General features: G+C 35.0%; 1 protein-coding gene across 3 annotated transcripts in view; it reads left to right on the top strand.

The window, feature by feature from the left end:
- STIM2 (stromal interaction molecule 2) overlaps positions 1-13,970 on the top strand; it is a 210,999-nt gene that overhangs the window by 107,023 nt on the left and 90,006 nt on the right. For all 3 annotated transcript variants that reach the window (XM_004375122.2, XM_004375121.3, XM_023730227.1), the window contains exon 2: positions 2,512-2,642. In XM_004375122.2, the coding sequence (XP_004375179.1) occupies positions 2,512-2,642 (131 nt within the window). The remainder of the gene's footprint in view (positions 1-2,511; positions 2,643-13,970) is intronic.

Genomic DNA, 13,970 nt, shown 5'->3' with positions numbered 1-13,970 from the left:
TATCTGTTCTTAAGTTTAGTTGTATGGACAGAGTGACATATAAAGCAATTAGATTTAAATAGCATGAAGTGAGGACCTAGTTAGAATGATTTGAGAATAAAGATACAATCGAAACTTTCAAAACCTTTGGCATTTTATGTCTGGCCTTTGCTCTTTTTCTTCCTAATACCACGTTTAACATGCTATATATTTTACTTATTTATCTTGTTATGTCTCTCTCCTCCACTAGAATGTAAGTTTTATGAGGGATTTTGTCTCTTTTGTTAAGGTATTTCCAGTGCCTGACGTATAGATGTTCAGTAGTTGTTTGCTGAATGGATCGAATGGGATTCAGAGAAGGAAGTGATCATTGGGAGATACTACTAATTAAAGCCTTTGTGGGGAAGTTACATCCTGAAATGGTTCTTAAAAGATAGTGTTTTATTAATAAGTGTTTATTAAATAAATTAAGTAAGAAATTACCAATTTTATTTTATATGAACTTTTTTCAGATCTTATGTTGTTCCTAATTTTCTCTTACTTTATAAGGTTTGCACAGCCCTCACTATTGACTCTCATAGAGAGTTTAACAACAAGGCCTATTAATCAGAGTAAGTGATGCTGGCCCTGTTTTTATATGCCAGTTGTAATAAACTCTTCCATTTTATATGTGTATTAGCAAGATAAAATAAGTTTAAAAGCATGGATCTGCTAGAGACAATTACAGGTTGTATACAGATCTTCCTTATGCTGTATGTTGTTACGGTACTTGAGAGCTTATCTTTTGCTCTGCATCCGTTCAAAATAACTACCAATAAATTTGAACTCATAAGCATATAGGGGTTCTGGTTGATTTGTGAATTAGAGATCATAATTGACCATTATGCCTCCAGATTCTTAGATTTTAGCAGGTCTTGATCAACATTCTAAAAATTTGTGTATATACATAATTTATAATTGCATTTTCCACTTTTATAGAATTTCTTTTTCTCTTCTGTTTTTCCTTTCCAGTACTAAAGAAATTAACATTATATTTTGAACTAAAACTATTAAAAATGTTAAATTGCCAAAATATATTTTGGACTATAACTAGAACGTGAAATAATAGAGGGCTGCTGTGGTTTTTAGGAAATAAAATTATTAATGGATCTGAATCACTGGCTTCTTTTCTTGCAGGTTTTTTTTCCTAAGCACAGAATTAGATATTCTTAGGCTCTTATAGGAGCCCTGGTGACGCAGTGGTTAAGAGCTATGGCTGCTAACCAAAAGGTTGGCAGTTCGAATCCACCAGCTGCTCCTTGGAAACCCTATGGGACAGTTCTACTCTGTCCTGTAGGATTGCTATGAGTCAGAATTGACTCGATGGCAACGGTTTGGTTTTTGTTTGTTTGTTGAGGCTCTTATAGCTGCAGTAGACCTTAGTAACCATCTGGTTTACTCACTTTATGTTAGAGATGAGGTGACTAAGACACAGGACAAGTGATTTGTCCACTGTCAAGCAGTTAATTCATAACAGAGCCAGAGCTATATAATAGATTTTTAACTGTTGTTGAAGAGATAATCAAACTGTGGTTAAGTCCTCTGTTATACTAACCACAGTAAACTTTTCTAGAAATACATGGGTTCTGATGGCATTTTAAAAGAAAATATTTTATTAGTCTCCTACTAAAAGTAAGTTCCTGGAATTTGTCAGTTTGCCAGTCAGCCAGATTATGGGTGTGAGTAAAGCTTTGGCAATACTTTTCCCGTTTGGTGTATAGGCTGTTTACTGGTTGGTTCAACAAGAGGTAATTTTCATTCGTCTGATTTTAAGCCACAAAAACTCACATTCTTTCTGAATTGTTAGTTTTTGACAACCTGAATGTGAGGATTCACACTTCCCTTTAGAACATTTTCCATAAAAAAAGGTTTAACCAATATATGTATGTTAAGGAAAACATGAGGAACAAGATTACAAAAAAAAATCAGTCATTTTCTTTTTTCTTGTTGAACCTAGGGAGTTATGTATTTAAAAAAAAAAGTCATATAGGTGTACTTCTGGATTCTCTGCAGTAGAAAAAATCAAAAGAAATGTTTCAAAGGGTCATGTGAATATTCTGCATTTCCTTTTCTTGTCTTCTTTGTGATATTTTCCTAGAACTTACATTTTAATTAAATTATCTAAAAATAGCACCTTGTATTCTGTGATTCTTATGCCCCCCCCCACCCGGGTGGGGGTCCTTTGTTTTTTAATGGAGAATATTTAGTAAATACAATGGGTTAAGTAAGAAGAAAATAGTTCAAGATGTGGAAGAATGTGGACAACTTGAGTTAGTACTGGTGTAACTCCTTAATTAAATTGGGTTATTTTTCATCAGTTGTGTTCATATATTATACTCTTGATGTAAAGAATACCCTGCTAGACATTTTAAAGCTTCTTAGTTTGATTTACTCTGAAGTTTAATTTTGTTGGTTTTCCTTTAAATTATATTCTGTAATTATAGCCTGTGTTTTGGTGTGGCAAGTTAGTAATTGCCCTTTATTCTATTTCAGATCCCTGCATGTCACTGAGTCCACCATGCTTTACAGAAGAAGATAGATTTAGTCTGGAAGCTCTTCAAACAATACATAAACAAATGGATGATGACAAAGATGGTGGAATTGAAGTTGATGAAAGTGATGAAGTAGGTAGAAGAACTTGTCCCCTGATATTTTCTTTAAGATTCTCAGAATGACTCAATTTTTAGTCTTAAAATTTTCCATTATTTCTCATATGACTCAACACCTTCATCTTCAGCATCTTTAGTTTTTCTCATTTTAATTTTATCCCCTCTATTTGCATCATTTTGTGTTTTTTTTTAATATGCATACAAGTCTCTCCCTAGTTTTACAAGACTCCTCAGTCTCCTGTTCTTGAATTTCTTCAAATACATATCCTGACTGTATCAGTTATCTATTGCTGCTTTATTAACCATCCCAAAATTTAGTGGCTTAAAACAGCAAAAATTTAATATTTATCCTATTCTGTGAGTTGACTGGATTAAGCTGGGCAGTTTTTCTGTTCTTCTTGGCATGGACTACTTCATTTGAGATCTCTGATGGGGCTAGAATATTTAAGATGGTCTCTTATCTGTCAAGATCTTTCTACACACATCCTCTCATCATTCAGGAGTCCAGCTCAAGCTTCGTTACAGCATGGTGACTAGCTTCCAAGTGGTAGTGTTCCAAGAAGACAAGTTCCAATGTGCAAGTGCTTATCATACCTCTGCTTGCCAATGCTTGCTAGTATCAAATTTGCCAAAGCAAATCACTTGGCCAAGCTCAGAGCCTATGTGGGAGAGAATTATACAAGGGCATGATACCAGGAAATGTGGTTCATTGGAGGCCACTAGTGTAATAATCCACTGTACCCACTGTCTTTATTTATTACTTACACATTCCCATCTTTCTCCTGGTCTGGTTTCCCCGTTATTTTTCTCCATTGAAGTTGTTTTCTTTATTTGGCGGTGGCCTTGCTTTAACCAAATCCTCTGGTCATTTTTTTCAGGCCTCTTCAAATTTAGTATATCAAAAACCAAATCCCAGCTCTACTCTTTTACATCCCTCACTATTCAATGGCATTTCTGGAACTACCTCTCATTTTTTATTCTAAATCAGGGTTGGCAGATTTTCTGAAAAGGGCCATATAGTAAATATTTTAGATTTTTTAGGCCCTGTGGTCTTTGTTGTAACTACTCAACTCTGCCATTGTAGTTCAAAGCATCCATAGACAATACATGAACTAATTAATGGTCTTGACTGTGTTCTAATAAAACTGTTCACAGAAATAGAGAGTGGGCCAGATTTGGCTCACAGGCTGTAGTTTGCTGACCCCTGTAAATCTGTATTCTTAAAGTTTATCCCTTTTTCTTCCCTTCTCACTATCTCTTCTCTGCTTTAGTTAGTTGCTTACTCTATTTTAATTTAGATATTTATTACTTTAGATTACTGCCTCTTAAGTTTTCCGTCTAATCCATCATATCACTTTGAAAGTTTTTCTCTAGCTAAGAAACTTAACAGTGATTTCTAATTGCTTGTTAGATCACATATTAACTCTTCAGTCTTATGTTTAACGTTTCTGCATTAATTGATTTCTGCTTACTGAGATAGTCTCTTTTCGTTGTGATTGAAATCATTTTGGTTAGAGGTCAGTGACAACAATACCAACATCATGGCTTTTAGTTCTAAATAGTCCAGTTTATTTCATTCATTTCTAGAACCACAGACTATGCGATAATCTTATCTTGCAATTAAAAAAAAAATTTAAAGTATGTAAATATATTCTGTTGGTCATAAGGAAGAGTAGACGAAATGAAATCAATTCAAGAGTTTTACTGTTACTAGAAATCAGTGTAAACTAATTGTTATTTATTGTGGGCCATTTTATTACACTGAGTAGATAATTCATTCTGTAAACATCATTCTCATTCTCTTTCTCTCTTGATACACACACGCACACACACGTAACATCAAGATGTAAGATTACTTTTTAGTGAAAATAATCTAGATTATTAGAGACAAATTATTCTTTCTAATACTCCACAAAAGTTTTAAGTGGTTATGAGTGGCCATCTAAGATGCTCCACTGGTCCCACCCCATCAGGAGCAAGGGAGAATGAAGAAAATCAAAGACACAAGGGAAAGATTAGTCCAAAGGACTAATGGACCACAGCTACCACAGCCTCCGCCACACTGAGTCTAGCACAACTAGGTGGTGCCTGGCTACCACCACCGACTGCTCTGACAGGGATCACAATAGAGGGTCCTGGACAGAGGTAGAGAAAAATGTAGAACAAAATTCTATCTCACAAAAAAAGACCAGACTTACTGGTCTGACAGAGACTGGAGAAACCCCGAGAGTATGGCCCTCGGACACCCTTATAGCGCAGTCCTGAAGTCACTCTTGAGGTTCACCCTTCAGCCAAAGATTAGACAGGCCCATAAAATAAAATGAGACTAAATGGACACACCAGCCCAGGGGCAAAGACAAGAAGGCAGAAAGGGACAGGAAAGCTGGTAATGGGGAACCCAAGGTCGAGAAGGGGAGAGTGTTGACTTGTCATTGGGATTGGCAACCAGTGTCACAAAACAATATGTGTATTATTTAATGAGAAACGAATTTACTCTGTAAATCTTCATCTAAAGTACAATAAAAGTTTTTTAAGTGGTCTGTTTAGGTTGTCAGTATAGATATTTAAGAATTTGAATATTAGATGAATTATGGCATAAACAATTTGTTAGCATATTTGATACTGTTTGTAGAGGTAAATTATTCTGTAGCCTGAATAGATTTTCTAAAATTATTGTGCATTTTCTTTGTCATTTACAGTATGACAGTATTAGTTCTTTTCAAGCAATTTCCATATTAACTCTCAGGGTGTATAGTATTTAGTAGATGAATGCCCTGTGCAGTTTCATAATTATTTCCAGCAGTTAAGTTGGAGACAGCTTTTAACCCTAAACCTTGTAGTTGTGGTTGTCATTAGGTGCCGTTGAGTTGGTTTTGACTCATAGTGACCCTACATTCCACAGAATGAAACACTGCCTGGTCTTGTGCCATCCTCACAATCGTTGCTGTGTTTGAGCCCATTGTTGCAGCCACTGCATCAATCCATCTCATTGAGAGTTTTCGTCTTTTTCAGTGACTCTCTACTTTACCAAGCATGATGTCCGTCTCCAGGGACTGGTCCCTCCTGACAATATGTCCAGAGTACGTGAGACAAATCTTGCCATCCTTGTTTCTAAGGAGAATTCTGGCTGTACTTCTTCCAAGACAGATTTGTTTGTTCTTCTGACAGTCCATGGTATATTCAGTATTCTTTGCCAACACTGTAGTTCAGATGCATCAGTTCTTCTTTGGTCTTCCTTATTCATTGTCCAGCTTTCGCATGCATATGAGACGATTGAAAATACCATGACTTGAGTCAGGCACACCTTAGTCCTCAAAGTGATATCTTTGCATTTTAACACTTTAAAGAGATCTTTTGCAGCAGATGTGCCCAACACAATACATCATCTGATTTCTTGACTGCTGCTTTCATGGGTGTTGTTTGTGAATCCAAGAAAAATTAAAATCCTTGACAACTTCAATCTTTTTTCTGTTTATCATTATGTTGCTTATTGGTCCAGTTGTGAGGATTTTTGTTTTCTTTATGTTGAGGTATAATCCATACTGAAGGCTGTAGTCTTGGCTCTTCATCAGTAAGTGCTTCAAGTACTGTGTTGAAATGAGTAACAGTAAATCTCATTTTGAACTAATTACATTGATGGTGCCGTTTTCCTTTAATTTTGATATTAGTTGCTAGGACCTAATCGTTGCCTAGCATTGTTTTAGGTTAAGAAGCATAACACAGGTAGTCCCTGAATTACGAACAAGTTCTGTTCCTAAGTGTGCTTTTAAGTCAAAATTGTATGTACGTCAGAACAGTTAGGTATGGTTTGTATCTAACGTCAGTTAGTCAAATATTTTTCGTAGTATGTAGTGTACCTTTCTATGCATAAAAAAACATGTAAAGAAACACTTCCAGATACACTAGAACATTTTAACATAATAATGCAGTAATAATAATGATAATAATAATCTTTTCATGCGTATCTGAAAGTAGTGCCCATGTGTTATCATGAACGATTGTTTATGTACCTCAGATTTTTAACGTAATAGACTTTATGGGGGGTTGGTTCGTAACTGTGGGTTGTATGTAAGTTGAACATTCATAACCTGGGGACTGCCTGTAATTACTCATTTTTGGCAGGGAGAGAGGTGAGATTGAGGGAACATACATGGTTGAGTTTCAGAGTTTTAGTATTTTGAAATGTTTGGAAACATTAGACTACAGTTCTACTTTTTAAAGCTGGTGTAGTTTTAGGGTTACAAATTAACTTATTGAGGTTGGTTAATATTGGGCCTAGACTAAGGGCTAGATTCTTTATTTTATAATTTATATAATAAAAATTGTTTATATTATTAGTTGTCAACAGGTACTTGAGTAGGTGCTATTATTATAAATATCTCTCGAATTTTAAATATTGCAAAAATATTTAAATTGAAGAAAAATAGAAATTTGCATTTTACTTAACAATCAAAAATACTGGCAAAGGAAAGATCATTTAAAATAGTTTATGTAATATATGGACAGAAAGGGTATTAAGTGAGCTTATGCAGATAGTTGACAGCCTATTTGAGTGTATTTGATTGCATAATAGGTCTTAGAATTACAAGTTATTTTAATCTCTTTTACCTTATCATCAAATAGTAAATGATCACATATGTAAATGATCACAAGTGCTATCACTATCAGTGAACCAAACGTATTAGGCATACATAGCTATATAATTCATATTTTAATAGAAGACTTGTTGAAACGTTAAATTTCAGTGGAATTCTAAGCCTTTTGTAATAAAAGTTAGAACTAAAAGCTTATGTGTAAGAAGTAGAGCTTAGAAAGATATCAGTGATAACTGAACTTTAACATTTAAAAGCGGAAGACAATATCTTTCACTCTACATTTCTTCTAATATTAATGTTTAAAAGCAAATACAGCATGCCATTTTTTTTCCATAATATTTTATTGTATTTTTGGTGAAAGTGTGCATAGCCAGCCACTCTGAGAGAGAAAGATGTGGCAGTCTGCTTCCATAAAGATTACAGCCTTGGAAATCCTATGGTGGGATAGTTCTGTTGTGTCCTTTAGGGTTGCTATGAGTCAAACACTTGATGGCAATAGGCTTGGTATTTTGGTTTGGGGTGTTTCAGAGTAGGATCAGAATGTAGTGCTTTTGCTGTCAAGGTCATTGTCTTCTGGCCCAAGCTCAAAAAGATTATGTGTTAATACATGCTGAATCTTTGACCTGTTTAAATCAAGTTGTTGATTGTAGTTGTTTGCACATTGTCAATTTTGATGATATTTTGGAAAATATAGGTACTTAATGAACAAATAATTTAAATAAGAGTAATGAGTGATTTGGTTGCCCTGAGCACAGCAGTAGGTGGCAACAGGAATTTACATTGTTACTGCCTACTTTGTGAATGAAAAATTTATTATAGTTTTAGTGTGTATGAACTTTGTTTTCTGTTTTTACCTTTCCCTTTTTAAAAAAATTTCATTCATTCCCACTTTCAAAATTTTCCTCCTGTTTATTCATTCTTCTCTTTCATCGATGCTATTTGAATAGATAGTTTTAGAATTTTTGTTCTTATTAGTTGGTTTGATATGTATAATCAGCCTTAAGACCGACTTATATGGAGAATCTGGTTGTACCTGGTATTTCCATTTTTATTATATCAGGTATTCAGCCTGAAAAACACTTTGTCATTTGTGAACATACATCTTGGAAAACTTAGTTAATGACACAGATATACCTGTGTCTTAAGCAAGGAGAGTCACTTACGAAAATAGGCAAAAGTAAAGCTAGTAGAAAATACATTTAAAAATAGGAGAATGAATTTTGCATTATGTAGACTACTATGTCCAAAGGAAAAAAAATGCATTTTTTTTTTAACTAAAGTTTTCTAAGTTTAAATTTTAATTTGTGTATCAGTTACCTATTGCTATGTAACAAATGACCCCAAAACTTAGCAGTTTTAAACAATGTACATTTATCATCTCACAGTTTCTCTGGGTCAGGAATCCGGGTGCAGCTTAACTGGGTCTACCATAGTGCCTAATAAGCATTTAATAAATGTTTGTTCAGTGAAAGGTAACTTTAATGCATGCACAGATGAACCAGTATAATTTTTTTGACTGAAGGGTCCCTTGTCAGAGGTAAGGTAAAGAAAGTAGGTGCTAAAGAACTGTTTCTACTCATTATAATAATTGAGGTATTTTCCCAAATACTAAAATTTTCAGTTTTGTGAGAAACAATTACTTAATATGGCTTAATGCCTTAAAAACAGAGACTTTTATTCTTTCTGGAAACCAGAAGTATACAATTAGAGTAACAGAATGCTAATAGACATTTCATAGAAAAAAGGGTTGCATGGTTATAGTTGTGAAATGTTGGATTAATCCAATTTTTTTTACTATAGGATTTCTCAGACTTACGGATTTATATATTAAAACAACAGTAAACATTTGCTGAGCATTCACTATTTGTTCAGCACTACAATAGGGCACTTTACACGTACTATAATATGAATTCTTCCTGTGAGGTAAGAATATACTGTTGTCCTATTTGCCATATAAACAAACAGGCTCAAGGATATTAGGCAGTATGCCCATGGTCACCAGCTTGTGAGTGATAGGACTGAGGTTTTGAAACCAGGCTTACTCCTGAACTTGTGCTCTTGAGCTCTAGGCCGTGTTGCTTGTCTATGTTAATGTGTATCATTAATCTTCAACAGGATGGTAAATTTTAAGTCTTTGAAAAAAAAAACTTTTCTAATTCAAACTATCTCATGGATGTAGAAGTATTTGCTTAATTGAATGCATTTTTTTCTCTCTGAAAATCCAGCTGATACTGGATACATAATACTACATAGATTTTTAAAGTGACCTTAATGTAAGCCGTTAGTACTGGAATAGATCAAGATCAAAGTCATTACTTAGCAGGTGATGTCTGAACGTTGTTGTTAAATTTGTTGCTTTTCTTTTTGCATTTATTAAATTTTTCATGAGCAGTAAAATCTTATCTGTAAGTGTCTACCACAGTGCCTAATAAGCATTTAATAAACGTTTGTACGTTGATTAGTTTGTACATCTCTGTGAATTCTGATCAACCTAATTTAGAGATTTCTACAGTAATGAATTGTAAAAGCAACGTTGTGTTATAAGTCACATAGGCTTCATTACATTTTTATGAGAACAAGGCAACTATGAGAATTTTTAAAGAAAGCAGTGAATATTGGGAAATCAGGCAATTGGAATGGCCTGGGCCTATAAGCAGATGGTGACCCTCGGTTGAGAGTACTCTCTGGAGCTAAGAAGCGTCAGCCGCTGGATACTTGTTAACAAAAACAGCAAAACAGTGAATAACTGAAGAAAAATTCAGTTAAGCAGACCCTTACTGAGCACTCAATCGTAGCGTGAAGGTGCTGGCATTGCGAAGATGAACAGAGACATCTGGTATGCCTATGACTAGTCATTTCATGGAAAAAACACATATAGGGGTTGCCCTGAAAGAACAGAGAAATAGTGAAAAATCAGTAGTACATAAGAGACTAGAATGAGAAAAAAGACATGAGAAAGCAGCAAATTAGTGCTGGGATGATTCATGAATATCAGAGAAGTGAGGCAGCAATAGAGAACACAAAAGAATTGGTGGCAGAGTGGATCAGAGCTAGTAGACCTGTGTAGCCCCAGTTGTATTAATGCATTTGCAAAGGGCATGCAAGTCTTAGGCCAGCTCTTTTAGCCTGCAGAGCTCCTATTGAGAAACAAAGTTAGTGTCTGGAATTCTTCAAGTTTTTTCATATCTGCTCTTATAAAAACATTTTATCTCAAATATAAATATTAAGAGAATCTTAGAAAATTGCAGTTGAGGGGTTATGTTAACAGAAAGATTTACTGAGTGATGGTGAAGATTATGGATTCTTAGGCATAGGAGTAAGTCTTCCACAAAACAGATTAGTGTAAGTTGAGGAAAAAGTGAAGAATACTCGTAGATTTGATGCAAATGTGGAGATGTCTGTGGTTCAAATATAATGGTTCAAATAGTGTTAAATCAGATGCCACTGCTGATACTGTGAAAAATAAAATGACTTTCCAGAGGCCAAAAATAGCCTCTGTATAACCCATATTTCTCCAAGCTGTTTTGATCCTATAATTTCATTGGTAAAATGTTTCTGAATACTCCTTTATGTAAATTTATAAATAAATAATTTTATGTAAGTTGTACACACACATGCACACATACACACACATCCCTAGATAATATTTTCTCCATCTCACGTGGATTAGTTTGTACATTCCTGTGGATTCTGAGCAACCTACTTTAGAGACCTCTATAACTGGTGGCATAGTGGTTAAGTGCTACAGTTGCTAACCAAAGGTCGGCAGTTCAAATCCACCAGCCACTCCTTGGAAACTCTATGGGGCAGTTCTGCTCTGTCCTATAGGGTCGCTATGAGTCGGAATCGACGTGACGGCAGCCGGTTTGGTTTTTTTTTTATACCAATGAATGGAGCCCTGGTGGTGCGATGGTCAAGCGTTGGGCTGCTAACCAAAGGGTTGGCAGTTTGAATCCACCAGCTGCTCTTGGAAACCCTATGGGGCAGTTCTACTCTGTCCTAATAGATTTGCTATGAGTCACAGTTGACTCAGTGGTGATGGATTTGGTTTGGTTTGGACACTAATGAATTGTAAAGCAAGGTTATAAGTCACATAGGCTTCATTGCATTTTTATGAGAACAAGGCAACTATCAGAATTTTTTAAGAAAGCAAGTTCCAGAGACAATGTTAATGTTAATATTTATTCTTATCTAATTTTTCAGTGTAACTATTTATTTAGATCTCTTAACTGTATAATACATCAGTTACTGATGTTCTTGGAATGACCACTCTCCTTTTCCTGTTTGAAATGAGCTCTGATACCTTGTAAGAAATGTTAATGTAAGAATGGTGCAAAGCTCATTCATTTATATTAATATAGGGGAAAAAAAAGGGAGGACAGTGAATGAGGCAGAAAATTTAGGTATCATTTTGATAAGGGAAGACTTGATTAAAGTCTACGCTTTATTTCCTTTTTTTATCAAAAATACATTTTTCTGAAAGTCAGCCACTATGACCTTTTATTTTAGCTGTACATTCTATTAATTTTTTTAAAATAATTTTTTATTGTGGTAAATACATAGGTAACAAAACATTTGCCATTTCAATAAATCTTTACATGTAGTTTCTTTTAACTTTAATTTTTATTTGCAATGTCAGTATCTAATTATTGATCTGAAGAGATCCTAAATGAAAATAATGACTTTGAATGCATTTTAATAGCAGTCTGTGGAAGAAAGACCCTTCTCTTATGTGGGTAAATGTCATCTGTTAAGATATGTTCAAGGTTTTTTGATACTCAACAACTCACCAAATATCTGCTGAGCACCAGATGTCTGTTTGTCATTTTCGTTATCTCTTGTCTGTTCACCTGTACTTGGCCACATTTTAAGCTGTTCAGAATGAAATGGAGCTGTATATGTACATGTTTTGGAAGCAAGGTAGAAAAAAGGTTGAGATACCTTTCTGCTTTGCTTTTAGTCTACCGAATGAAGAAGGAAAGATGATGAACCATGTGACAAAGTGGATCATTGCAGCCAAATCCCTGGGCATCAAGGGAGAGACGGGATGAAAAGGAAGTTGGCATAGTTCTGAGAAATTGCTCTAAGGAATAAACCAAAGTATGGCCCCTGGACAAGCAACATTAGCTTCACATGAGACCTTGTTAGAAATGCAAATTATCAGGCTGCACTGCAGCCCTACTGAGCCATCCTCTGTGGGTGGGATCCAGCAGTCTGTTTTAACAGGTCCTCTGGGTGATTCTGATGCCCAGGAAAGTTTGAGAACCACTAGATTAAACCATCAGGATTGGTAGTTGCTGAAAGCCCTTTATATTGTCCTCTTATGAATACATAGTATAGTTATTTTTTTTTCATAATTAGATCAATGAAAAAACTGTTCATGACTTATTCTTTGTACCTTAATAAATCTTATAATTGTTGTTTTTGTGCTATACTTTTATAACATTTTTATAATCTCAGCCACAACATTTGTACTTGACTGCTGTGCTTGCAACAAGACATTGTTTCCTGCCTCTGTACTTTATGATTTCACTTTTGCCTAGTTTCACCTTAAAAATGTCTTAGTATGTTCCACAGGAAGTCATGGACATACAGTTACTACAAAACAGGATTGTGTATATATTTTTCTGGGGAGATGATCCATTGCTTTTGATAAAGTTACATTGTTCTGTATCCTAGAATGGTTAAGAACCATTTTTTAAAATAAATCAGTGACACAGATCTTAAGAAAAATTTTCATCATTTTATAGTTACACCTAGAATATGTCTTACTTACATTGTGAAAGTTCTGCCTTGCCTCAGCATTTGTTTAGTCGATTACCCAGGCTCTTATATCTTGCCTTGACATTTGTAGTAGCTCTTTACTGGACTTGCTCCTCTGTCTCTTACTTTTCCAATCCATTTACCAACTACTGTTGAATTATCTTTCTGTTTATGACATTTAATAAGAGTCTGATTTTCCCAGAGTGTTTCTAGTCATGTATCTGCTTGTTTCTCAAAGCATCCACTATAGAAACTAGTGTCCCTTTATCAGACTTCCTCTTACCCTACCCTTTCCACCGTCCAGTCAGTTTTGCCTCTACCCCCAAATTCTATTATGGTGGACTCTCTTCTTGATGCTGCCTTAGTCATAGAACAATTGAGAATCACTCTTGGTATATAGTTCAGCCATATATGGATTAAATAGACTTTTGTGGTGAACTGGAAACTTAAACACCGTATTTATAACAGTTTCTGTGGAAAGGTGTGTTTCGATGACAGATAAACACTGTTGAATCCAGCCTGTTTATAAACTGGGAGTGAATGGCATAGACTATGAGATGTGTGTTTAGAGTCAGAAAACTCTGAAATCATTGAATGACATCATAGAGTGTTGACACGTTCAACACAGTATCTTTTCCCTCTTTCTGAGAGATACCATAACCCCCATTTCAACTAGTAAATCTTTTAAACCCCCACCCCAATTATTTTCACTTTCTTTAGTCAGACTGTGACTAAAGAATATATAATGAGAATTATATCTTTTCATTTAAAAAAATGATTTCTCATTCCTGTTCCATTAGTTTTTAATTTACCTTGACAAGAATTTCAAATTAAGTTTTGTTACAGACTGGAAGAGGGCAGAGGAGTAGGAGTGTTAATCAGGATGGTGCATCTGTACTTGTCTTCTTCAGCCTGGTTGTACTGCCAGTCCTGCTCCTCTTCTCCCCCTCCTTTCCTGGGCATTTTCACAATCACAGAAAAAAAT

Source organism: Trichechus manatus, unplaced genomic scaffold (genome assembly GCF_000243295.1).
Source record: "Trichechus manatus latirostris isolate Lorelei unplaced genomic scaffold, TriManLat1.0 scaffold00034, whole genome shotgun sequence".
NCBI lineage: Eukaryota > Metazoa > Chordata > Mammalia > Sirenia > Trichechidae > Trichechus > Trichechus manatus.
This window is presented reverse-complemented; position numbering and strand designations above follow the sequence as displayed.